The sequence below is a fragment of the Argopecten irradians genome, chromosome 14 (assembly GCF_041381155.1).
Source record: "Argopecten irradians isolate NY chromosome 14, Ai_NY, whole genome shotgun sequence".
NCBI lineage: Eukaryota > Metazoa > Mollusca > Bivalvia > Pectinida > Pectinidae > Argopecten > Argopecten irradians.
Window position 1 is genome coordinate 26,468,241 of NC_091147.1, and position 27,046 is coordinate 26,495,286.

At 33.2% G+C, this 27,046-nt stretch overlaps 1 protein-coding gene across 1 annotated transcript; it reads left to right on the forward strand.

The window, feature by feature from the left end:
• Positions 1 to 4,354: 4,354 nt before the first annotated feature.
• On the forward strand, positions 4,355 to 18,432 carry LOC138307959 (sodium/iodide cotransporter-like). Its single transcript, XM_069248907.1, has 15 exons — positions 4,355 to 5,119; positions 5,532 to 5,583; positions 6,156 to 6,223; positions 6,557 to 6,637; positions 7,544 to 7,617; positions 7,793 to 7,930; positions 8,249 to 8,384; positions 9,061 to 9,149; positions 10,265 to 10,377; positions 11,374 to 11,444; positions 13,826 to 13,912; positions 14,485 to 14,726; positions 15,344 to 15,444; positions 15,703 to 15,827; positions 17,561 to 18,432. Exons 1-15 carry the CDS (start codon positions 5,087 to 5,089, stop codon positions 17,621 to 17,623), a joined length of 1,473 nt encoding a protein of 490 aa, XP_069105008.1. The 5' UTR covers positions 4,355 to 5,086; the 3' UTR covers positions 17,624 to 18,432.
• Positions 18,433 to 27,046: the final 8,614 nt, after the last annotated feature.

Sequence of the window (27,046 nt, forward strand, 5' to 3'; positions counted from 1 at the left end):
TTCTGTCGACAAAACTCTTTGGCATAGTACTGACTTGTCTTACAAGAACGAAAACGGCGGAAAATCCCCAGTGCAGCTCATATGTTGTCCAATGTATTGAGAAATATTCAGTTTGTTTAAAGTGTTTTGTTTTAACACACGCGGCCAGCAGTTCAGCATATGGCGTCTGGTAATTCAATACCATTGTTTGCATTCATTTTCATTGATTAGAATATTTTTAACATAATCTGAATTAATTTTGCGTCAAATAAATCAATTTTGATATAAACTTTTTTTATTTCGTTTCTTTTTCTGTGCAATAATTAACATCAGTAAATGAGGACTAAACTATTAAAATGTTTAAAGAAGAGATGCAGAAATGAGACTATTTTGTTATGAAAACAGAAGGGATGGGGTTGGGGTGGAAAGGGGGGATGCTCAGACATATATCATATCAATGAGGTAATGGAATGTATGCGGTACATAGAAAACGTTGGAGTGCTGAAATACAGATAATTCAAGTTTAGTTGTCACAAATATTTATGTATCACCACATCAGGTGATATATATAACAAATCGAGTTTTGTCTACATTAACAACGAACGACACGTTATTCACAAAATATTCAGCATCTTTCGTACAGTTTAAATGCAATCATCTAAATATAAAATACTCTTGAGATAAATAATACCATCTTTTTCGTTGGACTCATATGTAGAATAATTCATTATGACATGTGGGTAAGGTCGTGCCTGCAAATTATTTGAAATTATTTGTGGAGTTATTTTTACGGCAAATGTCTCGCGGGAATTTGAAACAGTCTGGTTAAAATGAAAATCATTGCACCTTGATACAACAAGTTATTGTAGATTAACGATTTATTGTAGATTACGATTATAAATATTGAACGAGATGTCGATTATCGTGATTTTTTGTTTGAATTAGTTTAAAACAGATCGATAGTCCACATTATCATTTCATTACATTATTAATATTAGTCTGCAAGCTGGCTCATAGTATTACATTGTATTAGGTACAATTTGTCCTTTTTGTAAAATTAAAACTTATAAATTGAAAGTACTACAATTCTAAAAATGTTGGTAACTTTTGATGATTAATAGCGTATAAAACACTCTCTGATTGACGAGTATGAAAAATACGGCACATATAACTTAAATAGAACTCTGAGAGGCTGGACACATAGTTATCCCATTTCACCATTTTCTCCATTATGTCCAAAAGGAGCCTTTCGATCTCCGGTTTACAGTTTAAAACATATGTTACATTAAAAATCGATACTTTCGTTAATGTTAATATTTGTGATGATAATTTGAAACATATAGTAATTAAATGTATAAGATAATATCCTCTATCCCTTAAAATTGATCTTGTATAGCAAATTAAAATTAAATTTTCAAAAAAGTAGGTTTGAATATCAAGGTAAAATTCATTGTCATCCCGAAATCAACAAAAGCGATCTGCAATAACAGGCAACGCGTGCATTCGACGATCACAGTACTGGTACATACATGGAGGCTTATTTGCATGACACGACACGCCCATCGTAACATGACCCTGCCGCTTTCAGAGAGTTTACTGTAGAGGACAGAACACTCATTCGCCAGTGCTATTTCCGATATTTAAGGTACGTTTATATGTTTATAGTACGTATACCATATGTATGATATAAATGATGTATATATCAGTATTATACTCTAATTCATGATCGATATACACAATGTATATATAGCTAGAAATGTTCGACAGCTGATGTGGATGGCTTCTCAGACTGGACTACGGATATAGTTGATAACATAACATATAATATTTTAACACGTTTAAAAGTGAGTATTATAGTAACATATAAACAATGAAACTTCTAATTATTTGTTCTGAATGATATTCACGTATTTACGATACAAATGACTCAACTGGTTTATACGTTCGTTTTGTGTGGATTTTAATAGTAATTATGTTCTATAAAGAATCAATTTTATTATTAAATATGGCTGCAAAGTACTTTCGTTTTCATGTGAATTGATACATCTCGCATTGGTTTTATCAACACATAATCGAGAGCTTTTCATTCAGATATAATATATTACGATTTACTGTCTGGATTTTATTTGCTTTGGTCTATTTTCCCGAGTCATTTTCGTGGGCATATGCGTTATTCAGATGATAAGGTGTGATATGTTAAACATGGATTTTGAGAAAAAATAATTTTTAAATTCCGTACATTACAATTTCAGTTAGATTACACTCTAAGACTAGATTTAGTGTATAATAAAACTGATAAACTATCACGGACCCTTGAAATAAAAAGATTAACATGAAGTAGACTAACTGTAACTTATATAACCAGTCTGATCAATTTTTCATTTATACTAACTGAAACATATATTATTTGTCAATCTAGCCTGGGGCTTTGGTTATTATGCGTAACGTCTGCAGCTAGGACGCGGTCTCCGCTACATTCGACGTACCTGTGTATTTCTTTGTGAGTGCTGCAAGTATCTCCTTACGATAGCAGAAACTCTTGTCTAACTTTAAAATACTACCCCAAAAAAAGCATTGGAATATAAATCACGCCTGTGTTTCAGCGGGTGTTTAAAGGTTATTTCAAATTCTCAGTGACAACCACTTTTATTAAATATCCCTATAATTTCAATAATATTTGTCTAATGTTGCTTTTGACAGTTGGATGTTGAAATGGCGTTTTTGAAATGGGAGGATTACATTATCATCGTATTGGCGGTGATAGTATCCCTTGGTATCGGATTATATCAATCACTGAAAGGCCGGAAACAAAAGACGACGTCCAACTACTTACTGGGTACCGGACAAATGGCGGCCATACCTGTGGCCATCTCATTGGTAGTTTCGTACGAGTCTGGGATCACGATGTTGGGAGTCCCCGCCGAGGTTTATATGTATGGGTTGCAGTGGTACATGGCAAACATCGGATACTTCATCGCTGATCTTTTCAACCGCTATTTTATGGTACCTACTTTGAAGCAACTGGAGATTACAAGTATATTTGAGGTAACGTCGATTTTAGAATTAATATTAAAAATAAAGATATTGTTTTTGATATTTAACACATGAACAATGTCCTGACGGGTGACGTTAGAAATGTTACAAAAAAGCTGGTCCAATTGCATGATCGTAAATGTGACAAAAGGATTCTTTCTCTACTTCATAACGCCGTGCGTGACACATTTGACCTTGAGGTGAGCGTTCGTCCTTGTAAAGAAGGCTTTAGTGTCGGTCCCCTGGTCGAGACACACCGTAGTGTATTACATAAAATCATAAACCTGGATGCAGTTCAGGAATAACCTAAACACTCACAAACCTGCAGAGACTTCCATTGCAGATGACAAAGAAAAAGACGTCCAACTCCAACACACATAGTGTACCAATATTCAATGATTTTAGTGTAAAGCAAAGGACCAAATTACCTGTCTCCCGTTACATTTCCTTTTGCAATGAGATAGTCCAGGGTGGATATTACGACAGTGATACTAATTCATTGGCTATCGGTGATGTTTATTTGTAGAACAATTCGTTAACCTATTACAATATGCATCCCAGTCGTTTTCACAATCAAGTGTAACAACATACCGCATTTTCTCGCATGACAAATTTTCTTGATTTTTTAATGTAAATGGGTACATACAATTTAAGTTGCTTTCAAATTTAGCGGTCTGGTTGTATAATTTATATGTATATTTCAAAACTTTCCCGGAAATATATTTTCGCTATCATAACGATGTGTCAAAAAATCGCAAAAATAGCATCTCGCGGAAAGATCCGACTATACGGTACATACAAATGTATAACCGAAATACAAGAGGACGACAGTGGAACATGATGACTTGTATAAGTACTATCAAGATGATATCAAGATCACCCCGGACATCGAAGGTCAGTTGGAATTCATTAGTAAGTTTATCTGTGTGAAATTGTTTTATATGAAAAATAAACCGATAACAGGTACAATTTAGTGGCGAATAGTATTAAACCACCAGAGTAATTCTATTCACTTCGCATAGACGTGACAACTGCCTCGAGCGTGTCAGATATTGGTGACAAAAAGGGTTCAAATGGATAGGTGTCAAAGATCCAGACACGTTTACTGCCCGGCAACCGATGACGATCAAAAGGAACAGTTGACGTACTGTCTTGAATTATAAATGAAGACAGAATGCAAGTGAATGTTGATGTTATTCCAGAAGGTTAATGTCCAATGATAACCATACGACGAACTTGTAAATAAACAAACTAAATCCTCGGGCTAGCAATATCGTAATCTTAGCAAATCCACTAAGTGGGAAAACATACCTTTATTGTATGTATTTTGGTATTGAATGAATTGCGAGTATACTACTAAAATTTCAAACTGAGGTGAAAGTACAGATGAACCTGACGTGACTTTCACACAAAATTCTACAAAGCATTTTTGTAACTATTGCTACATCTTAACCACTCGGCCACAACGACCTTCATCTCCGCAGAAGCGATTATGATATAATGGCGACGTCTATCAAAGATAACCTTCACACATAAGTATCCAACAGGGCTTCATAAATTGGATACATCAAACCAGAAAATAATTAAGAGAGATTGCGTTTTCCGAGTGAAACCAAAACTATTGTATATAGATTTCGCTGCATTCTAAACAACATAAATACGATATATTAGAGCGATTTCATTGTCCAGAAGCTGATATTATTAAAAGTAACAGTAATATGCATAATAAACGGCGATTAAAATGCACTTATGAATGAGACTTGTGACAAATGTATTAAATGATTTACGAAATAAATGTGTATCTGATCTTGTGCGGAAATGTAAGAATATCGAATGAAAATAAGTATGACCATATCTACCTAGGAAAACAAAGTAAGGCATTAGCTGTAGGTTTCACTGGAAAATGAAGCTCGAACAAGTTCCCAATTTCAATTTTTTTCAAGGACAACCAACAACATCATACCTATATCAAATACTGATTGCAATTTTTCAAAATGTTTTTTGGTGTTACTGAAAAGTATTCTATGTTTTATTGCAGTATTTAGAACTACGCTACAAATCCCATGCTATCCGGATGTTTGCTACTGTGCTAAGCATCATTTCCGGGGTATGTATAAAACTCACATAGTCAAATTAACTCTAAACCAACCTATATCCAGACCTATATTTTGCAGCGATTTCACTTTGCGCTTTGCAGTTTAAAAGCTATATCGTTCTTGTTATCGGAACGCCTTTGCGGCGTTTTGTTGTCGTGAAACCTAATCATCTGTGAAATATACGAGATTTATTCGCACGCGAATATCAGTAAACTTACAGTATATGATAATATAGCCATAACTCCACAATCAAAGTCCACTATTTAACGTTAGCAAAGAAGAATAAAGTATGTATGGCATTTATGCATACTCACAGTATACAACAATCTCTATTCCAACTTTTCCCGTCTTTGCATATTACAAAGTAACATTCCATTGTAATTGAATGAGGAGTGTAACTATTATATTTGATGTTTTTTTCAGCTAAATTATCTCGGAACAGTTTTGTTTGTTCCTGCTGTAACTTTGGAAGCAGGTAGGTTTACGTCGATGAATAGAGCCAGCATTACCTCAGAATCATGTACATTATTCGAAGAAAGTTCATTTAAGACCTACTTCAAATTAAATCCAAGACAACAACAAGTATAATTCTTACTACTTCACTTCTGTAAGACAGACGAAAAGAAGTGGTAACACGAACAATTGTGTTTTCAAATTATTTTTTCACTAATTATAACTTACTTAATAGTTGGATTGGCTGGGGTAGAAAATGCATCCGAATGCATATGTGGTAGATAGCCCATTTGTATTAAACCACTTTTGAACGGCCTTTTTTTCTACCCTATTGATACAAAACTATATACTAGATAGTTTACGTTCTACAGGTATTACCGCAAAATTCCCCCGGTGACGTTTAACACATGTAAAGTATTTGTTTACGTTGTACAAGGTCACAATACATAAACAAAGTGTTCAGTTCAGTAGTATCTGCGGTAGATACCAATCTCTAAAAAGAGATATTTTAATATGGTTGGGATCGCTGGATACATGAAGTTTCTTTTGTAATATATTTCTATATTTTATATGTTTTTTTTTTCTTTATTATAGTTGCTGATATACCACAATGGGTTTCTATTGTTGGAGTAATGTCTGTGGTTGTCATCTATACATATATAGTAAGTTACACCTTCCTAATTAATATAAAATAACTGAAATCGTGGTTGTCATCTATACATATATAGTAAGTTACACCTTCCTAATTAATATAAAATAACTGAAATCGTATTGATCTAATTTTCTTTCTTTTCTTTAAATAAAAATCCCAGCAAATTGTCCTTTCATGAAAAATAAGCAAACTGGATCTAAAATATAATTACGTTTTATATTCAAAAGTTTATTTTTCTTTGAAATGCAATCCTAATCAAAGACATCTATTGGTGTTTGTCAGCTACAATATTATTATAAAACAAGAGAATCATGTAATTATAATTTTCAACTTTTATCTTTAGGGAGGTTTCCTGGCAGTCGTGTGGTCCGATGTAGTACAGGCTGTTTTAATGTTTAGTGGTATATTTGCTCTTCTTATAATGGTAAATATAAAATTTAAAATTATATGTGCCGTAACTGGCCGAAAATTTTGACATGTTATTTTTTCTTCAATTATTCATTTAAAACCATAAAGCTGTGAAAATGATTCAAATGGACAGACAAACATATATAATGCCTTATAAACGCTAGTTAGAACACATAGGTTATGCAATGTGAAATTCTTGTTTTTAAAGTCTTATACATGTTTTGATGAAAACATACCTTCAGAAATCACTTTACAATTATTTATAATACTGTACAAATGTGAAATGAAATTGTAGACAACAATATGGCTTCATGGTCTGACCGTATGTACTCATTTCACTACACTGAAAATTTTAATATAATGATTTTTGGCAGTACTGCCAAAAATCATTTCCAGCTCTTATTTGTACATGTAAATTAAAACCTGTGGTTTGAAAGTATTGTAATTCTCAAAATGTTGGTAACTTTTGGTGTTGAATAACATATTAAAAGCTCGTCTTGATTCATGAGTATGAAAAATACGGAACATATAACTTTAAGCATATATGTATATGTAAATCAAGGCTTATCATAACTTATATTCTAAGTAACTAAACATGATAATGGCCTTTTGATAATCTCACTATTTTTGTGACGTGATCTGAGTATTTCAAATTAATTTATACAGATTAATCAAATAGCTTTCCTACGTTTAGAGGATGTACCACAACAGTATGAATGTACTGTAACGTCATTGTTTCCTTGTGTGCTGATAAAGTAATTTCTAAGCCAATGAAAATACAAGCAAGATTGAATCATATGTCGATAAATCATCTTGGAAATTATGTAGGTTGAACGAAATTGAACTAGATCGATCAGTAATTCCTAATTGATTTGGTTGTGTTTGTTACTGAATTGACATGTTTTCACCTTTTTCAAAACAGGGGACACTAGAAGCCGGCGGGGTAGCTGCTACGTGGACTTTGTTTAATAATAAAGGACGACTTAATCTTTTTAAGTATGTTAATAATTTAATACAGCAATATCCATTAATCTGTGAAAACTCAACAACTGAAGTGTGTTAAAATTTTGGTTACAGCGCGATACATCATATTTCATTAGTAACTATATAAATGCTTGAATCGCAAATTAAAAAAAAAAACAAATAAAAAAAAAACAAATTCCCTCGTCAGCTTTGATCCTAACCCGACTCTGCGTCAGACATTTTGGAGTCTGGTGGTGGGGAGTACTATTTCCGGTATCGGGGTACCACTCACACAGGTATCATTCCTCAGGATTAAGGCGACACCAACAGTGAAATCAGCAAAGAGGTATTTCAAGAATAGTTTGATCTTTTCTAGAGAAAAAATATAAAAGAAAAGAAAATTACAAATGTACTTTGAGTAAGACTTATTATTGTTGCTCGTACATGTATATATATGTGTGTGTAACAGCACTGTTAGCCGAATGGTTAAAGTGTCCCGTGTTTACAAATTGTTGTTTACGCCAGATTGCAACTTGGATATGGTAAACTGCATAATATAAATGTGATTTGTCCATAATATTAAAGCTACACGTTTGTGAAAAAGTCTAAATATAAAATGATCTAGAAATTGCTAGTAATATGAAGGAATATTTAATTTCCCTAGAATGTATCTGTTTACGGCATTTGCTTTCCTGATCACCAATCTGATCGCTGCTTTGGAAGGCGTTGTCATGTTTGCTTACTATGAAGCCAAAGGTTGTGACCCTTTGGAGGCCAAAGAGGTGGATAATCCAAACCAGGTGAGGACTTTTTTAATTTAAACATCGTCTGACCTTATGAATGAATAATTGTTAAAGGAGGAGAGGGACACAAAAGCGAACAACAAAATAATTTCGCGTTAATACAATACGACAGTCAACAAGAAATTCAATCTCCATACTATTTATTATCGCCAAGCCATAATGATTACCATTTTGAGCAATGCTATACAAATATTGAATAATTACCATGCATGAATGTAACGATACTGTCGTTTTGTTCCACAATAAAAACATTTTCTTACACATATAGTTAATGAATGTAAACACAATCAATTCGACGCAAGTTTTAGATTAAATTATCAATCTGTGATGGATGTCCCGATTTTAATGGACCTATCATGGCATTTGTCTAATTCACGTGCACATAATTGCATTTGTCTAATTCACGTGCACATAAGTTTGCACTCAGCAATTAACATTTCAGCTCTGATTAGAACTGAATATCTTTTTGATGTGCTTTTAATTGTATGCCCTTTACCAGAAATAACATTTAGTATCACGTATGTCCGTCCCTTTGCATCCCGTTCAGTCTTTAATACAAGATGGTTAGGCAATGAATTTATGTCTAAGAGGTATTTATATGCTAAGATAAAATTTTACCATCGATTAAAGCATATAGTTTTTGAAGATGGCACTTTTCGACAATGTTTTTCAGCTGATTGCTAAAATGGTTGTGGATATTTTCAAAAATACTCCATGTCTTCCTGGACTGTTCTTGGCCGCTATATTCAGTGCTTCTCTAAGGTAGGACTCATTGCCCCAATGTTGTACATCAACCAATATTTAATACCTTTTGAAATTGATATACTTTAAACAAAATCTTTTTCGCGAATACAATATTTTGCGACTCCGTAATTTTACAACATATTTGCGAATACATAAATTCCTAATCAAGAGTTCGGTTCTTGCTGAAAATCGTTCTTTAATGAAACGTTATATGAAATTATTTGTGAAACGTTTTATTTTGCGTTCAGGTTCTCGCGAATTTGCACGAAACTTTTGTATTTTGTGAAAAAAATTGCGTATATATTCAAATTATTTATCGTCGTTAATGCTCTATTGTAATATAGCGATATATTTTTTACAGGTATTGGGTAGCAACGATATGTTTTTCTCATTTCTCGTTTTGTTAAATCAATGAGATAAATCTTACCCAAAATGTCATAGTTTTTGCATTACCACGAGATTTTTCAGCAATAACAATGATGATGCTAATACATATAATTTTATTTTGTTAACAGAAGCTATCTACATTTCCAATGGAGCGCGTTAGACATATAGATACCTGTAGCTTCTGCTACTCATAGCCGCTATGAAAATGAGAAAAATACATTCAATCCATATATTTACATTAGAACAATTTATGAAAATAAAAATTATTGAAAGGTTTTTATATTATATTTCAAATCATGACACCCATATACGACGAGAAACGAGATAAATGGAACAGCTTGATTACGAAATCGTTCCACAACGTCGCGTTTTGAAGCTTCCGCCTTCCGGTCGACTTTTTTTTTTGCAAATGACAAACGATAAACAAGAAATATTGTTAAAATAAGATTTGATTGACTTATTACAGTAAACTTTTGTTAATTCTATATCAAGAAACAACACATTAGATATTACACATTAAAATATTGTCGGGGGCTATTTTTTATTGATATGAAATTGGCGCATTGTTTGAAATCAGCTGATTGATGCACGAGAATCGTTGTATTCATAGTGTATTCATAGTGTTTTCATAGACAAATGTTTGTTTCCGTCAGTTGGTTGATCATATAGTGATGCAACACTCAGAATGTAAATATATGTATATATACATCTATTTGCGGTATAGCACTTATCATGTGGTGTTTCAGTACGATGTCCTCGACCCTAAGCGGTTTGTCAGCGTTGTTTTGGGAAGATGTCATTAAGCCACATACAAAACCAATGTCTAACAGGAAGTCGACAATAATCACGCAGTTCTCAGGTAAATATGACCACGCTATTTAGTGTATTTACTTTCAGTGTTGGTTATTATAACAAGTGAACCTGTATTGCTTATTGCTGTGTCATTCAGTGGCCAATACGTGGTTCGGACTGGAGACTGACATAATCAGGAAATAACAGTTCTAGGTTTGAGACCATGTGTATTTGACGTATTTGTAATTTTGAAAAGTGTCCATATCTTAGGCAATTTTTATTTTTGTTCAACATGGCTGAAAGAGAAATACTATTCCAAATGATCAAATATAGTTGGGTAGTATAAGTTGGTTAATTTCAATTTCAAAATGTTTTATTGACAAAAAGTGTCAATAGGATAAGACATCAAGCATAGCCTATCTTAGTCTTCTGATAAGATGTTCGTATATTATGACTTCACATTGCTGCTATGATAGTCATTGCTATTGCAATGACAAACCTTATGCAGTTCCGGACATCTCTGAATGATGTAAAATATTTAGTGCATAATTTGTGAATTCTTGATTCAATCAACAGTCATGATCAAATATCAAATTATGACATAACGAGAATTGAAATTATCAAAATGCCGGTAATTTATGGTGTTATATAACATGTTAAAAGGTCTTTCGTATTCGTGAGTATGAAAATTACGGCATATTTTACTTTTAATAGTTTTTTAACTTCGCGGGAAAAAATCACGATTCTCTCAATATCACATATTTGCGATGAAAAATATTCACACAATTGGCAGGTTATAACAATACCAAGCCATACTGGCCATCTTACAAGATATCATTTCCATTTTATTCGCAGGTATATAAGTTCTAGTAAAATGAACCAAAATAAAATTATACAGCTATCCTTTTATCATGACATTAATAGAGAAATTGAATCGTCTGCAACTAACAGCAAACATATAGTAGCCCCCCATCCTACATCATAATATTTAAATCGCCATTAACTTAAAAGACATTTTTAAAATACATATTAATTATGTGTACATACTCTCTACATTTTGTAGTACTAGTGTTTGGAGGCATCGGCATAGTCGTCGCCTTCCTTGTATCCGGACTTGACGGCCCAATAGTACAGGTACAGTGCTGTTTTCATGTTTTAATACTTTAATTACATTTATCAACCTTGAGTGATAAATGTCTATTTCAGGTATTAGCCCTGATCAAATTTAAAATTTGTTATTATTAATTTTTCATTGTTATACATTATATTTATTATAATTAAATTTTGATTTGTATCCCTATATCTCACTTCGTTTGTGTACTTGAATATAATAACGTTAATAACAAAAAATGTGTATGCATTGGGGCTTATATAAATGGTAATTTGGTCTCACTGCTAAGTCGTAAGTTGTTGTGTAGCTTGTACATTTTGCTAAAATAATGTACATATACGGAAAACAAGTCCACATGGTTAGAACATTTTTGCCACATAATAAACATGTGTTCTAGTATCTAGGTTAAGTACATGGAACATTTTTAGACCGGGTTTGAATTCACAAAAGCATACACTTCGAGTAATTTTTGACATTGTCTCAAGATATGAAGTGATACAGTGTCATGAGATATTCAAGCGTCTCACATTCACAGAGACCTCAATATATATTACCTTCATACATTGAAATTTGTAAACCGGCCACTGTTAGTAATTTGAATGCAAGATTGTAATCGATATTGGTTCAAAACATGATAAGCTCTAGCTTTCATTACAAACGTTAGTTTGATCCAAATAGACCCTACAGATGTTTGATAAAACACAATAATGTACAAAATGTTTCAATTGATGTGCCATGATCTTGTATTGTTTAACATACAAAGAGGGTTCAAGTATAAGGCATCCGAACATGTGTTTACAACAGATGAACTGATATTGAGATATCAAGATGGCTATTATCGCCACAGAACTCACCTTTTAACCTTTAGCTTTACGTATGCGATATTGGTGTAAATGTAGCTGAATAAATGTTTGTTTTTGATACTATTAAGAAGGAATTTTGAACAGACAAAAAATATATATAGACATCTATGTAGCCCTCATCAACACTATAAAAGATCATTTGAAAGCAGCAAAACAGCACACACATTATAAAAATGAATACAAAAAAAAAACAAAAAAACAAAAAAAAAAAAAAACAATTATTGGAGAAAATGGAAACCTTTTTTAATAGAAAGGTAGCTATATATAAATAATAAGAATTTACATGCATGTGTGAAACCAAAACATTAATGTTAACTTTTTGACTTTGCCTTTTTTAACTAGATTATTTTTTTTCTTATCCCTTCCGATGTTTTTTTATGTTTGCAGCAATATTATAGCAGTTGTTTTTTTCTCGCTCTTCTCTCTTTCTGTGCCCCTCTCTAAATTGCCTAAGAGTGTGTGAGGTGTATACATGTAAGGTATGTATTTATGTAAGTACTACATATTCATGCAATTACTATACATGTATGTATGTGGTATGCCGGCACGAATGTATATGGACTTTGTATTATTTAATTTCTGTAGTATAAACTGTCTTGGAAAAAAGAAAAATCATCAAAGAAATATGGAAAATATTTCCACAATATGACTGCAACTTTGGCCTGGGACACTATGGAACATTATCATTAATTATTAAGCATATACAATGTATAACAGCGATGAATTTACATCGTGAAGATTTATGGTCTCGTATCACTACTATTTGGACACTATCGCATGTCATAAAACATCGAATGCTAGCGGCGCTTAGACAAAAGCTAATTTGCATAGCGTTTTGTGGTGACAGCTGTAGACATACAAAATGCACGGAAAACACCATATCATCAGCCCACACACATCCAAAACAAATTTGTTGCAATGAGATTAAAAATGACGATTGCTATCAACAAGATTAGTGTTGTTTAATGTAGAAATAAATTTAAGCTAAAACTGAGCTAGTCCGTTTTTATGTAAGTTACACAAGGAGAGATACTTTTTAATTTTGATTCGCGTTTCGAGAAATCCTTGATAGTTTCAATAGTATTAACAAACTGTTAATCCGATTAAATCCCCTGCTGGTATGAACGTTTTGTATGAAAAATAATTTTTTGTGAAACTGCTTTCAGGCTTTTTTTTTTATTTTCGTTCAATTATTGATTACCAGAGAATGTTGCTTGTATCCACCGACGGACTTTGTTATGCTATTTTGAATAACGAATAAGTGTCTAACTTTAACTTGCAAGATAATATTCCTATGTTATATTTATGGTTTTATGTTTTATAATTTGTTTTTAAGTTTCAATCGGTCCGTTGCATCTCAAACTTGTTTTTCGGCCCTGAAATTAAAATCATATAAAAATATACATCAGAAAGTGTTTTCCATGTTTTACAGTATAACTTCAATTCGAACATTTTACATTGTTTATGGTTCTGTTTTAGGTGATCTTTTAAAACACAAAGTAAGGTGTTGTTCGTCAGTTGATTACTGTTATTATTTATAGATATTCCGGACAACAAGTTCATGCTTAAGGGGAGCTGTTATTGGAATATTCGTGATGGGTCTATTCTCTCCCCGGGCCAACGCTTTGGTAAGATATTCTCCGAGGCACCTGTACATTTAAGGACCCATTGGCTGGATAATACGAAAATTTAATTGTCAGAACATCATAGACAATAGCAAATGAGTCACATTTGTTTTTGGATTCATTTGTCACAGATTCATTTTCGTTTGCCCTAATTTGACCTAGGATGTATATCTAAATTTGTAGGTGAGATGAGAGTTTTAGGCCTCGTAAAAAGTGCATTTCAATTTATGTATGATTTACAAGCGTATAATTGAAGTTGATTTTCAAAGAAAAAGACAAATCGTTTCTAACTGCTTTTGAAAATAAAATTTCGTTGCAAACCTTGAACAGAGATATAAAAACAAAACGTAGTACTACATTGTTATTGTCTCTTTAACATTACCAAGAATTTAAAAAAAATGATATGATATACACTTGGCAATGCAATACAGAATGGTTCCTTTGTGATATATCTTGATAGTGAAAATTTGTTTAAAGTTTTGCGTTTTGGCGTGTACGTCATAGTGGTTTTAACTATAACCAAGCCATAATTAATTTATATATGACACCTAATATTGATAATTGATATATTGCAGGGAGCGATTGTCGGCGGAACCTTCAGTTGCATTTTAGTTGGGTGGCTAGCTATTGGAAGATATATCAATGATGTCGTTAGTCCGTATGCAAAACTGGAACCTGCCTCTACAGAGAACTGCATATTTCCAAATATTACATCAGTAAGCAATATATCCCTATATAGCTATGATACCGTAACATCCACCAACATGTCGGGTTATGCGACCACTCAACCTCAAGATATTGGAACAGTCATAGCGCCGTAAGTAATATACAATGTACTTCTTTAATGCACAAAGAAAAAATATTTATAAATTCAAAAATCGATATAAATGAGAAAAAAATGCTCGTTATCTTGACGTATGCGGTTATTACGTAAATGCTGCATGTCAGCATTGGCTTAGAAAACCGGTGTTTCAACTTCATTTACTCAGCAAGCATCGTTATCTCATTCCAGTATTCATTTAATTAATGTTAATGCTGATTACTTTGCTGGATGGGCTACTCTGACCGAAAACATAAGATGTGTTCTTCTAATAAGCATACATAAAAACATGTATTTTTACACTTGAGGTAGTTCAAAAGTATTCATATTTGATGACGACTAGTTTAAGTCCGTTATCAGTTACGTGGTCAGTATGGGGCCTCATAAATGGAACGTTAGTTCATGATCATACACAAGGGTTATCGGATGGTTGGTGTTTTTCTCATTCTTTCTACTACCAACAACATTTGACCATTATTTGTAAATAGCTCTTAGCATCATGAAAGCAGAAGACAAAGGTGTGATTCTAGAGAAATTAAAAATAGATGAATTTCACGTGTGTAAGTTAAGGCAGGGATGATAAAAAATTACAAATGATTATTTTCTGTTTACAGTGAAGGCGTTGATATCATGTACTCAATATCATATAAATGGTTACGACCAATCGGTATCATTACTGTCCTACTAGTGGGGTCCTTGATAAGCCGTCTTAAACGTAAGTATAGTACATGTGTGCATATAGCATACATATACATTTGTATAATATGTAGTCATTTACTATATATGATAACAGCAGAAAGTTACTAGGTATAAGTTTTTTAGTGTTGATTAAGATTAGTCAAAGAAATCTTATTTTAATAGTTTGACATAATTTCTATCTGTTTATTTTTATATATTTTTATTTCTTTATCTATTCGTTCATTTTTTAATTCTTTTTCATCCAATAAATGATCGAATAATTCAAAACACTTAGGACCCGATCCTGTGGCTAAGAACCTTACAGTACCTTTTGGTGAACTCTTGTGGAGCTGTTTCCCGAAATTCGTCAGACAGAAATATTGTTGTGGTGTTGACTATCATCCAACTAAGCAGAAAGAGGTAATATATTTACGCAAATAAATTGAATAACGTTTTCACAAAGAAACCTTTCATAATAGGATGGTTTTATTAACGTCATAAATACTATGTTTATATTACATGCATTCCGTTTATTATATTTTTTACCCCAGTTTGATATTACAAACCAAATCCAGTATTATCTGCATATTACATAGTTACTTACCTTGTGGATAGGTGTTCATTGTAACGTCATTATTTTGTGAGTGGTATTAACGTCGCTCTGCAAAATATGATGTTTTGGTCACCAAAAAACATAACGTCAAAATAAATACCACCGCAAAGGGCAGATAACTCTGTAATATGAGAATACTGATGATGAGATATTTCTAGGAATTGCACTGGTTATAACGATGCATAAAACATTGATCTTATTCGAAGATTCGAAAACTATTTCTGAATGCTTAAAGTCATATGTGCCGTAACTGGGCGAAAATTTTGGCATGTCGATTTTTCTTAATTAATCTATTGAAAACCAAAAGTTTTAATGAATTAAGGCATGAAAATCATTCAAATGGCTTCAGATGCCTTAAAAAACGTTAGTTACAACACAGAAATTATGTACAGTAAACTTGGTTTTTTATGCCTTACGTATGTTTAGATGGAAACTTTCCTGCAGATATCACTCTACAATTAATAATTACAGTGTAAAAATGTGAAATGAAAATGTACACCAAATTTTACCTTCATTATAGATGTACATATAATGATTTTTGGCAATACTTCTAAAAATCATTTTCTGCTCTTATTTGTATTTGTAAAATTAAAACCAATGCATTGAATGTACTGTAATATTCAAGAAGTAAGTAACTTTTGGTGATGAATAAGATATTAAAAGCTTATCTTGATTTGTGAGTATTTAAAATACGGCACATATAACTTTAAAAAACGGAATGCATGTTTGTAATAGTTTTACAAAATTTGTTTGGTCGAATAAACTTATTGTACTATTAACTGCCCGTGTACAACTGTATTTTAAAGACGTTCTTGCCTTAATGCAATGTGTTGCATACAATGCGATATGTTCGTTTTGTGACACGTTTGCTCATTATAGTGTCCCATTTTAATGGCACATACCAACAAAGATACCGAACAGCACACTCCGCCCGGTCACATTATACTGCAACCGGGCAAACCAGTCGTCCCACTCACTATTTGCGTAACATTAAACAGGACCAGAACTTACCGTTATCGTAAAAAATATTGACTAATTTTTTTCGCAGAGACGATATAAGAAAATAATGTGGATACACACATCATTGTTACATTGATGAAGTTACTTGAGCTGCGTCCTGTCCATATCTACATTAACAGGAAGGAAAGGCTCATACTTGATATTGATTTAATACAATGACAAAGTGCAAAAAAATGTTGTCTTATTTGGAGACTGAACTAATAAATGTTTGATAAAGTTCTTTTATTTATAAATCTATGTACATAATTTGATCAATAACATAAAACACTCTATACGTAATGTTAATAAAATATTTGCACATTAAAGATAAAGAATTTCAAAGAAGGATTTCAAAACAGTGAAAAACGCTTTAAAATCTACTTTCTAAACAGTCTTCTTCTGGATATATCAGTATTGATGAATGTGATATTTGAATATTTGAACCATTTCGATTGTTATATCATTAGTATGTCCTTATATAATACCAGGGCTATGCTATACAATTTTATCCTACTAATTTATTTCCATTTTGTCCTGCTAGGTGCCGGATTTTACGCAGCAAGATTATGATTTGACGGTGATGAAACCTATGAATGGTCACTAGTATGCCATAATCGTGTGGCATAAGAAGACGTTTACAAACATAGAGTGATTTCCATATCGATCTGAAAGAATGATTTTAATCCTAACATGACTTCGATATTTTTGATTTTTCATTGTTTTTTTTTACCGCTTTTTATCCTTGAGTTTTACATTCCTTTTATATTGTATAAAATATATATCTGGCACGTTGCAAATGCTGGCATTGCTTTATAATAAAAGTTGAAAATCGAAAACAACTTCGCCAAATATGACGGCGTTCCAGTTTGCTGTTGCAATGGGTTAGAATTATATGAAAAAAATGTTTAAAACAAGTTTCTTCCGCAATTCTGGAATACCAGGATCAGTCCTAGCTTAGAGGCAATTTTATTAATCTTATTATTGAGAGGTGTGTATGCATTTCTTTTGGTTAGCCATTCCACGGTAACACTCCTTTTTCATTCGTAACACCAGTTTGAAATAATTAGTTCTTTTGGGTTTAAAGGAAAAAAAGTGGAGCTATACTGCTACATATCTGATGCATCTATGAATGTAGGTTGCTATTATTATTAGCAATCTAGTTGCCATGGTAACCATCCAAAATATGCATTAATTAGGCGCATCAAAATATGTTTGACCTATTTTTGAAGTTTCAGCATAAACAATAGACCACAATCTTGAACATTTATTGTCAATATGTAGGCACTTAAGATGCAATTTAAGGAGATATAAAAAAATTGTTCAAGGATGTGCTCGGTGATTATCGTAGCAAATAAAATGCATCAGTTGTGCGTATTTCAAATGGTTACCATGGCAACTATATCTGAAATGATACACAACACAACTATCAGGAAATGTACTAATAACATTGTATCAAAAGGGCTGAAAACCAAAACTCAAAACCATACATAGTCCTTTGTGAGTTCAATTTTCATTTTAATACATGTTATTTAAAAAAAAAAGATAAATGAAAAACGATCGGACAACAGCGTAGTCTATATCAGTTATCTCCCTTAGGTAACAACTAGTTACTAACTACTGAATACATACATATAATGTAAAGTGCTATTATTAAGAAAGGGCAGTGTATGGTTTGGCCGCTTTTTTGTCCCATCAATTTCAAACCTGTCAATTAGTGATTAAATTGTTGAATATCAATTGTTGATATAATAGGTATGATGATTATACACCATTGCAGATGGTGTTATGGTAACCATCCTAAATATGCAAACAATTATAAAAATGTTCAAATTTAGTCCATTTTGACCATTTTTGGGTAAGTTTTTCATCAAAACACCATAGAGCGTATCCGTCAACAAACTTCATATTTCTCATAAGGATGTATCTTAGGTAGGTACCTACATATTCAGAATAAATGTTTGTTCGAGGTTGCGCTCTATTGTTTCTAAAGACAAAAACGATCAAAGCAAAGTCATAAAATTACCACATTTTGAAATTCAGTTAATTTATGCATATTTCGGATGGTTACCATGACAACTTAAAGCTACAAAATTAGAAAACTTATATTACAACTAAATCAGGGTATGTACTAATTATGTCAAATGCAACAGTTTTATTTCTTAATTATTAGTTTAAAAATCGAAGGATCTGGGAGCCAAAAAGGGTCCCAAGCATATATAGTCCTATAACATTTTAGTATAAACATTATACACTGAATATTAATTTCGGTGTTTAGGGTTATAAACAGTATATGAGGGATGTTTTATGATTAAAAACTGCATGTATATATAATGTGTATTTCCAATTTCAAAAGGTTGTTAGTCTTATATCTTACGTCCATGAAAAGATAGGATACAGACCAAAAATGACGATTTCGGTTTATTAGCCACTGATCATCAACCTATGAGGTTTTTTTTTCTGTGTTAAACAGACTGTGCACTAAATTGGTGATAAAGATTCAGAATATTTCACAAATACTGAACTCGCCATAATCTATTATGCAATAAATAAAATAAAATAAAATAAATATAAGCACATTCTGGATATAGTCAAAATGTTTTAGACAGATCAAATGAAGTTTTATGGCAAAATGGAACGAAAGTGAACTGTCTTGGAGACATTGCAAACTCTCAGCATATCCCAGACTAGCTAGTTTGAATTATTTCACTCTTTATACAGTACCATTGCCTTCGCCATTAGGAAATCAGGTACAAAAATAAGACCATGTATCAATGTCACAGTACAGAACCAGACGTCTATTTTCGTTTTAATTGAGGTTCAAGCTATCGAGCTCCTGTGACAAGGATTTTTGAGCGTCTGAAGCAAAACCTGAAGAGGAAAATGTATTCCGAGTTACTTAAATAGAGGCAGTAAACGTGTTGTTTTTTTTTCATTCAGGTTGTCCTCTGAACGTAATGAGTATATAATATACATTAAAATTCTTATGTGTTATTCATTAAAAACAACAACAACAACAACAACAAAAAAAACCCAAAAAAAACCAAAACGATACCCACAAATTTTCAATAACCTTTTCTTCTCTTCTTTTAAATATTATTTCCTGTCTTTTCTAAATTAACATTAAGGGGTAATAATTATGTCTAACTCAAGATAAAATAGAAGCATAATCTTGTTTACAACAAAAGAGAGTCGACCATCATCCTGTTTCACTTTATTGAGGTAAAAATCATTTCGATCTCAAAATGGAATAGAATCCTGTACGAAGTAGTATCTGGTTTTCAGCAAAACTGAGTCGACCATCTTCCTTTTTTCTCTTTTATACAAATCTTAAGATTGATGTATGTGGACATTGCTACTACTGTAAAATACTTTATTTCTGCGAGATGCAAATTTTCGCGCAATTTCGTGAGATAATTCAAATGTTTATATGAATGCAAGATCATTATCGAGAAAGACTCGAAATATTCTATAAGTGAAATCAAACAGGACATTTTGTACCTGATTCGGATACATATCTTGATCTAGACAGAAATGATATAAATACCATACACAATATTTGCAATTACAAGCATCGCAAAAAAGATTGCGAAAAAGCATTTGTCGAGCATGACACCGAATTCCATTTTCGTGAGCGAATGACCATCGTCTTGCATTGTCGGAATGTTAGTGTCCTTTATAACACCACTATCAGTATGCAAGTCGCCGTACTCTGTGTTACAAGTCGTGGTGATGTTGATTTCGTACTTCTTTCCAGTAGCCGATTGCTTATCTTTCATACTTCTACAAGTGCAGAACATCTTCGAAAGCCAAACAGGCATCTGCTCGTCAATTTTCGCCATATGGAACCGAAGTCCGATCACAGTAGTAAAGAGAATAAGGGCACTGTATCCCACGTTACACATCAGATATTTAGTGAAGATTGACACTGGGTTGGTGATAGGGAGCTTCTGCGATATTAGTGTCATGTAGACAGAAAACGAGAGGAACATGGTCACAGAGAATGAAACCCTTTCTCCGGATTGTGGGGGGAAGCAGGAACACCGCAAGGTTAAGAAAACACAATAGTATTATTGGTGTCAGAAGGTTCACAATGATAAATTCGGGCTTTCGTTGGAAGATAACCCCAAACGTTGCAACGCTAGAAAGTACTTCAGTGCCATTATTTGTGTAAAATTCTAAAACATTCCACTGTGAAATATCTTCCAAATCTGAAATCTCGCTATCATCAACCGGCGTAATAAAAACTTCATTAGAAATGTAATCAGAAGAAGCGAGTTTAATTGTGCAATCGTGACGATCAAATGGATACAAATTCATATCTGGTTGACATGTTGTACTGGTCATTACCGTGACAGTTACAAACTGTTTGCCATCACTAGTTCCGCGAACTTTTCCCGTCGTAAAACGTTTCCCGATGTTCTCATTCCCAGATGGATTACTAACCATGAGAGCCGGGTTCCATAACTCCGTGGAATCTAATAATACATACAAATATTTGCTTCTACTGATACCCCATTTTAGCATTTCGTCCGTCCATATTATCGTGAATGTTGATGTCGAGATGAACTCTCCAGAGACTTCGTGAAACGTATTGATAGATTCTAGCTGCCAACGTACAGTAACCTCCATTGCTTCAGCCTGATCTTTAGCGGGACGTAATCGTTTGGAGTAATTCTGAAGAAGGTCGTTATGGAATTCCTCAGCCACGTCATAAGGCAAGCTCCAGCCATGGACACAAACACAACAAAAGAGAAAGAAGAGAATTGGAAACATCTCATGCTTTCCAAAGACTTTCGGTATGGACTGCAAATCAAGTGATACTGGAGCACTTGATCCAAACGGATGAAATACTAAACTCAGGTCTACGGATAGCCTACAAAGGGCCCATATTGATTGACCTTCAGAGTCACTCTGAGTAATTACGTAAATATTGTCGATACATCCATCAAAATCAATATCGTGAACGAAACCATTGACAAATGATCCTGATGATGTACAAATATTTACTTACGTATTCATGTAGGCACATTGCTTATGTCAAGAGCGGGCACTTTGAACTCATCGGATTAATGGAGGAACAATTCAAGATGATGGTAGTTATGAGTAGTATCCTAAGTGACGCAAATTATACAAAAGAGGTTAAGTTTGTTTTCGATTAATTTAATTTGGTGCGTCAATTATCCATGCAAACTGTGAATCTCTTTGTCCGACTTGTCCAGTGGATATTCGATGAAACGTCATGCGGGATTCGAACAACGTTCTAAAATCCGACTGAATACTTTGCAGTTTTAAATATTTAAATACCATGCACATTAAATATACTTATCGTTCACTTTTGCAATACATATTTAGCAAACAAATGCAATTGATCTCACTAAAATCCACTGTATTTCTTATGAAACATTCTATCAAATATGCAAATGTGCAATGAAAACACAAAATCAAAAAATCAATATACTGCGTAGTGCCCTTAGAGGAGAGGAATTCAGAACTTTCTATTGCCATATTTTGTATCAATATAGCCTAAAATAGCCCCTTTTGCTACCAAATATCATGTCCGCATGATGTCATTCAAAACATTTTTCAAGTCCAACTCAAAGGAGTTTAGGGAAAAGCTTATAAAATTATGTTATATTATCATATCTAAAGTGATATTTGTCTAACTTGCTTCAAAACTTTTATTATCATTTTTAATTATCTATCTACATTAATACAAGTACACGGTTTTGGTAAACTTTTCATCAACGGTTATGAGGAAGAGTCATTCATAAAATAAACAAATACCTGACTGCAGCTGATAAGTGATGTAAATGTAAGATATATAGTTATATGTGAAACCTTTATAATTGAATTAACGCTTCAAATCACACTCTTCCGTTTAAATGAGGCCCATTTTATGTGTTATGTGTAAATACATGCGGTGGAAGTCAATATTCCCATATCTATATATTGATTTGACGGAAAGTTTCAAAGATACTGAACGTTATTTTGAAATTGTCCATTAATGTCGGCATTATGTAAAGTAGCTTTCGGGCATCAAAAATCTTTAGATTTCAGTCCAATGACAGTTAAGGTCATTTTGAGTGTTTACATAGCAATCCTATAAGCTTAGAGAACGCTTCAAATTCTTACTTGTGTTAGTACTGCGCATTCTGTCACATAGTCCCTGCCGTCAATTACGAAAAACATAAACTATGCATGCGATCGTGTGTGTGCTGCTGTATTTATGACTTTTAGTTGCGTCGAATGCTGGATGACCATGACTTATAAAAAGGCGGAGATTCTTCGCAACACTTTGCTTCAGAATTACACTAAAGAGTTACGCCCCGTTCAAAACCAGAACCACCCGGTACACCTCGTTGTGGATTGGCAACTGCATTCAATTAATAGTTTTAATGAGGTCACAGGGATTTAGTTGCAACGCCAACATTCCATATCCGCTGGACGGACGAAATATTACACTGGAATCACGAGTCCAGAGGGAAGTTGTATGTGACGTTTCGTATAATTCAGGTTTGGAGTCCAGCTCTTGTCTTGAACAACCCTACCGGTAATACGAATAACAGGAGTAAGTTTATAGAAGGCAAAGTGCGTACAAACTCTAAAGGAAATCAAAATGTAGCTGTCACAGTCATGACTAGCACAACATGCCAACCAGACATGAATTTGTATCCCTTTGATCGTCATAACTACACAATTAAGCTGTCCTCGACAGATTTTACAGTCGATGAATTATCTCTCGCAGCAACCAGTTCGAGTACACTTTCTTCTTTGGATTTCCCAATGGGAAGTACTAGGCTTTTACAAATACAATAGGACCACTCTGTTATCCAATGTAGTTGTATTCGGGGTCATCTTCCGACGGAAACCTGAATTTATAATTGTGAACCTTCTGACTCCAATAATCCTATTGTGTTTTCTTAACATTGCGGTGTTCCTGCTCCCTCCACAATCCGGAAAAAGGGTTTCATTCTCTGTGACCATGTTCCTCTCGTTTTCTGTCTACATGACACTAATATCGGAGAAGCTCCCTATCACCAACCCAGTGTCAATCTTCACTAGGTATCGGATGTGTAACGTGGGATACAGTGCCCTTATTCTCTTCACTTCTGTGATCGGACTTCGGCTACATATGTCGGAAAGTAATGAACGGATCCCTGTTTGGCTTGAGAAAATAATCTGTTCGCAAAGAAGTGCAAAGATGAATGGCTACAATATTGATCCAAAAGCTTGTAATGCCCCAAACGTGCCTAATGCTCAATCCAGTTGTGTCGATACTGTAAAGAAATTAGAAATCGAAGACGGCGCCGTCTTGGTTACGTTAAAGGACATTGGTATCATGCTTGACAAAGTCTTCTTTGGATTTTTTTCTGTCGGTGCTTGTGGCGGCGAATATTGTTTATACTGTGTACATAGCGTCATCATAGATCTACAGTGAAATGCGTTCAAGCGTCCGGAATCGCCTTTCGGATCGTTCAAACCACAAATCATGTCAATAGTTGCAACCAGTCGTATGCGCGTTTATCGGCTCGGGAATAGCGTCAGCCAAACTTTCGGCGGAGTTCAGTTACAACAATAGTCTAACTGAGGGCGGCGTTTACCTGTTATAGCTGTATCACTTTGGAAAAAACCTTGGTATTCAAAATCGTAAAATAAAAACAATATAGCATGGATGTATATGGTCATGACCTACATGTACATAGCCATAGTCACATATTAAAATGTGTGGAAATTTGCTATTTGGTATCTTAACTTTACAATACTATTTTATTTGAAATCACAGAAGCCAGAAAGTAGTAACTTTATACATGTACATTTATATTTGTCATTCCATGTAATGTAGAGTATTCCAAACGTCAAATTATTCTTTTTTAACTACAATAGCGGAACATGTTTTAGGACAACTTATCACAGGTTCGAATACATATTTACAAGCACATTTTTAAACATTACTATTACAATTCATACAACTAACAATGTATATTAGAGGTGTGATGTCTGCTTCCGGATGAAAAATCTACATATATACAGCTACAACCGTGTATGTTCCAGAGAACGTTTTACAAAGCTGTCAGGATATAGTGTTGTTGTCTTTCGATGGTTATGTGATACGATTAACTTAAAAACATATTTTAAACCTTTTTATCTACATGTGTATGCTAACAAATGTTTGGTACAAAGGTGTGACCAAGTCAAATCAGTAGATCCCTTTGAAGTCAACATTGTTTGCGCTACACCACATGGAGCTTATCCAATCGAGGCAATTTCCCAGAGTTTTCTTTGGCTGGAGAAGTCTTTGGAGGAGACTCATCCGGACGCTTAAACGCAGTTCACTGTAAATGTATTCAAAACAGTGTGTGCTATTGATTTTTAGAAAAATTACGGCAAAATTATTGTACATTCGTTTGAACTCATAATTTACGACACGGCACTGTTATAAAATATTTTGCTCATAATTGTCAAACTCATTTTTTGGTCAAAAGTATTTTATTGTTAAAAATGAAAATTGCCCGCATACAAGATATAACTTCAATGTTCTCTCCATGGAAATATAGCTAGCTTCAAATTAATTTTATACTGCATTTGTTCGATTATTTCATGTATTATTGAAAATATAGACAGACGTTCTACCCCTCCCATCTAGAGTGTAGAGTCAAGATAATGTATTTGCTGACGAGGTCATTGTTTAACTGATTTAAATACTACAAAAAGAAGAAGACGTAATCAAAATAAATTATGTTTTTATGTACTTTTTACAAAATACGCAAGAGACGTGTTGGATACCATTATATCACTTTGACAAGAAAAAAGTCTAAAACAATCTTTAGACCCATTAATTCGGTATGAGTGTAAAAAATGTTGTTCGTTTATAACTGAAAAATGTCATGTAATGGACATGAAGAAATCGTAATTACAACTAAGCATTAGCTTGTTACGCCTGCTTTTTTAAACTAATTAAGTAATTGTTTGTGATGTCCAAATATATCGTTAAATAGTTGTTGATCATGATATTCTGACTTATATATTCTAATTTTAAAAAAAATCGAATTTTAATTATCATTATATCAATATTTTCTAAAAATAAAACTGAAAAGAAAAGTGAATAGTATAGCCATGACATCGTACTTTAGAAACAATTTAAATAAAGATGTCCGCCATAAGCGTTCAATTTGTTTTACATTGATATTCATGTTCATACATGTGTAAACAACATGTGGTAATTCATAGGTGTTTCGAAAAAAGTTTGAATGTTTGTAGTTTTACATTTGCATCATGCACTTAGATCAAATAACTGAATGAAAGCTAAATTTAATAATGTACATGTGTATCTTACAATTATTGCCAAAAGCACATTTGGATAACATCCCTTGTTGAAAATATACATTTTTTTAATTTTGTAAACGCAATTATTTCGGCGTAATTGGATTTCAGCGCAAAAACGATGTTGAACAGTTTATTTGAATGCTGGATTTGCGAAATCACAATAATGGTTATATTAGAGATATACATGAATACAATTATCTTAATGAAAATTTAGCGTAGCATGTCTAACGCAAAATTTCCGCTCTGCCTCTCTAAGTATTAAACTTTCGATATTTACCTACTTTTGTAAACTTCGTATTCGCAAAGTTATTAAACAATTAAATAAAAATATTGATTTTTAACGTGTACACGTTTAAAATAGCTCGGAAGTATCCGAAGTGTTCCAATCTATTCCGATCTGTACAGGTATTGCCGATATTGACCACGAGATACGGCTCGGGAGATTCCGATCTACACGGGTAACGCTGATGTCGATTACGTGATGCAACTCGGTTTTGCGATATTACCCGAAAGTTGAAAACATGGCAGTTCTTCCAAAACGTTTGATATTTCATGCGACATTTACGGATATGTCAATAGTATACTGTGCTTTCATGGATTTGAACCATCATATATAAGCATGAATGTTCACATATTGTATGATTTATGAGAGTTTGTGGTGTGTGAAAATTACCAAAAATACAACTTTAATGATATAAATATG

Coding starts and splice junctions, on each gene's coding strand:
- LOC138307959 (XM_069248907.1), top strand. CDS start 5,087: ATGTTTGCTACTGTGCTAAGCATCATTTCCGGG. Junction 9,150..10,264: donor ATATTCAGTGCTTCTCTAAG/GTAGGACTCATT, acceptor GTGGTGTTTCAG/TACGATGTCCTCGACCCTAA. Junction 10,378..11,373: donor AATAATCACGCAGTTCTCAG/GTAAATATGACC, acceptor TACATTTTGTAG/TACTAGTGTTTGGAGGCATC.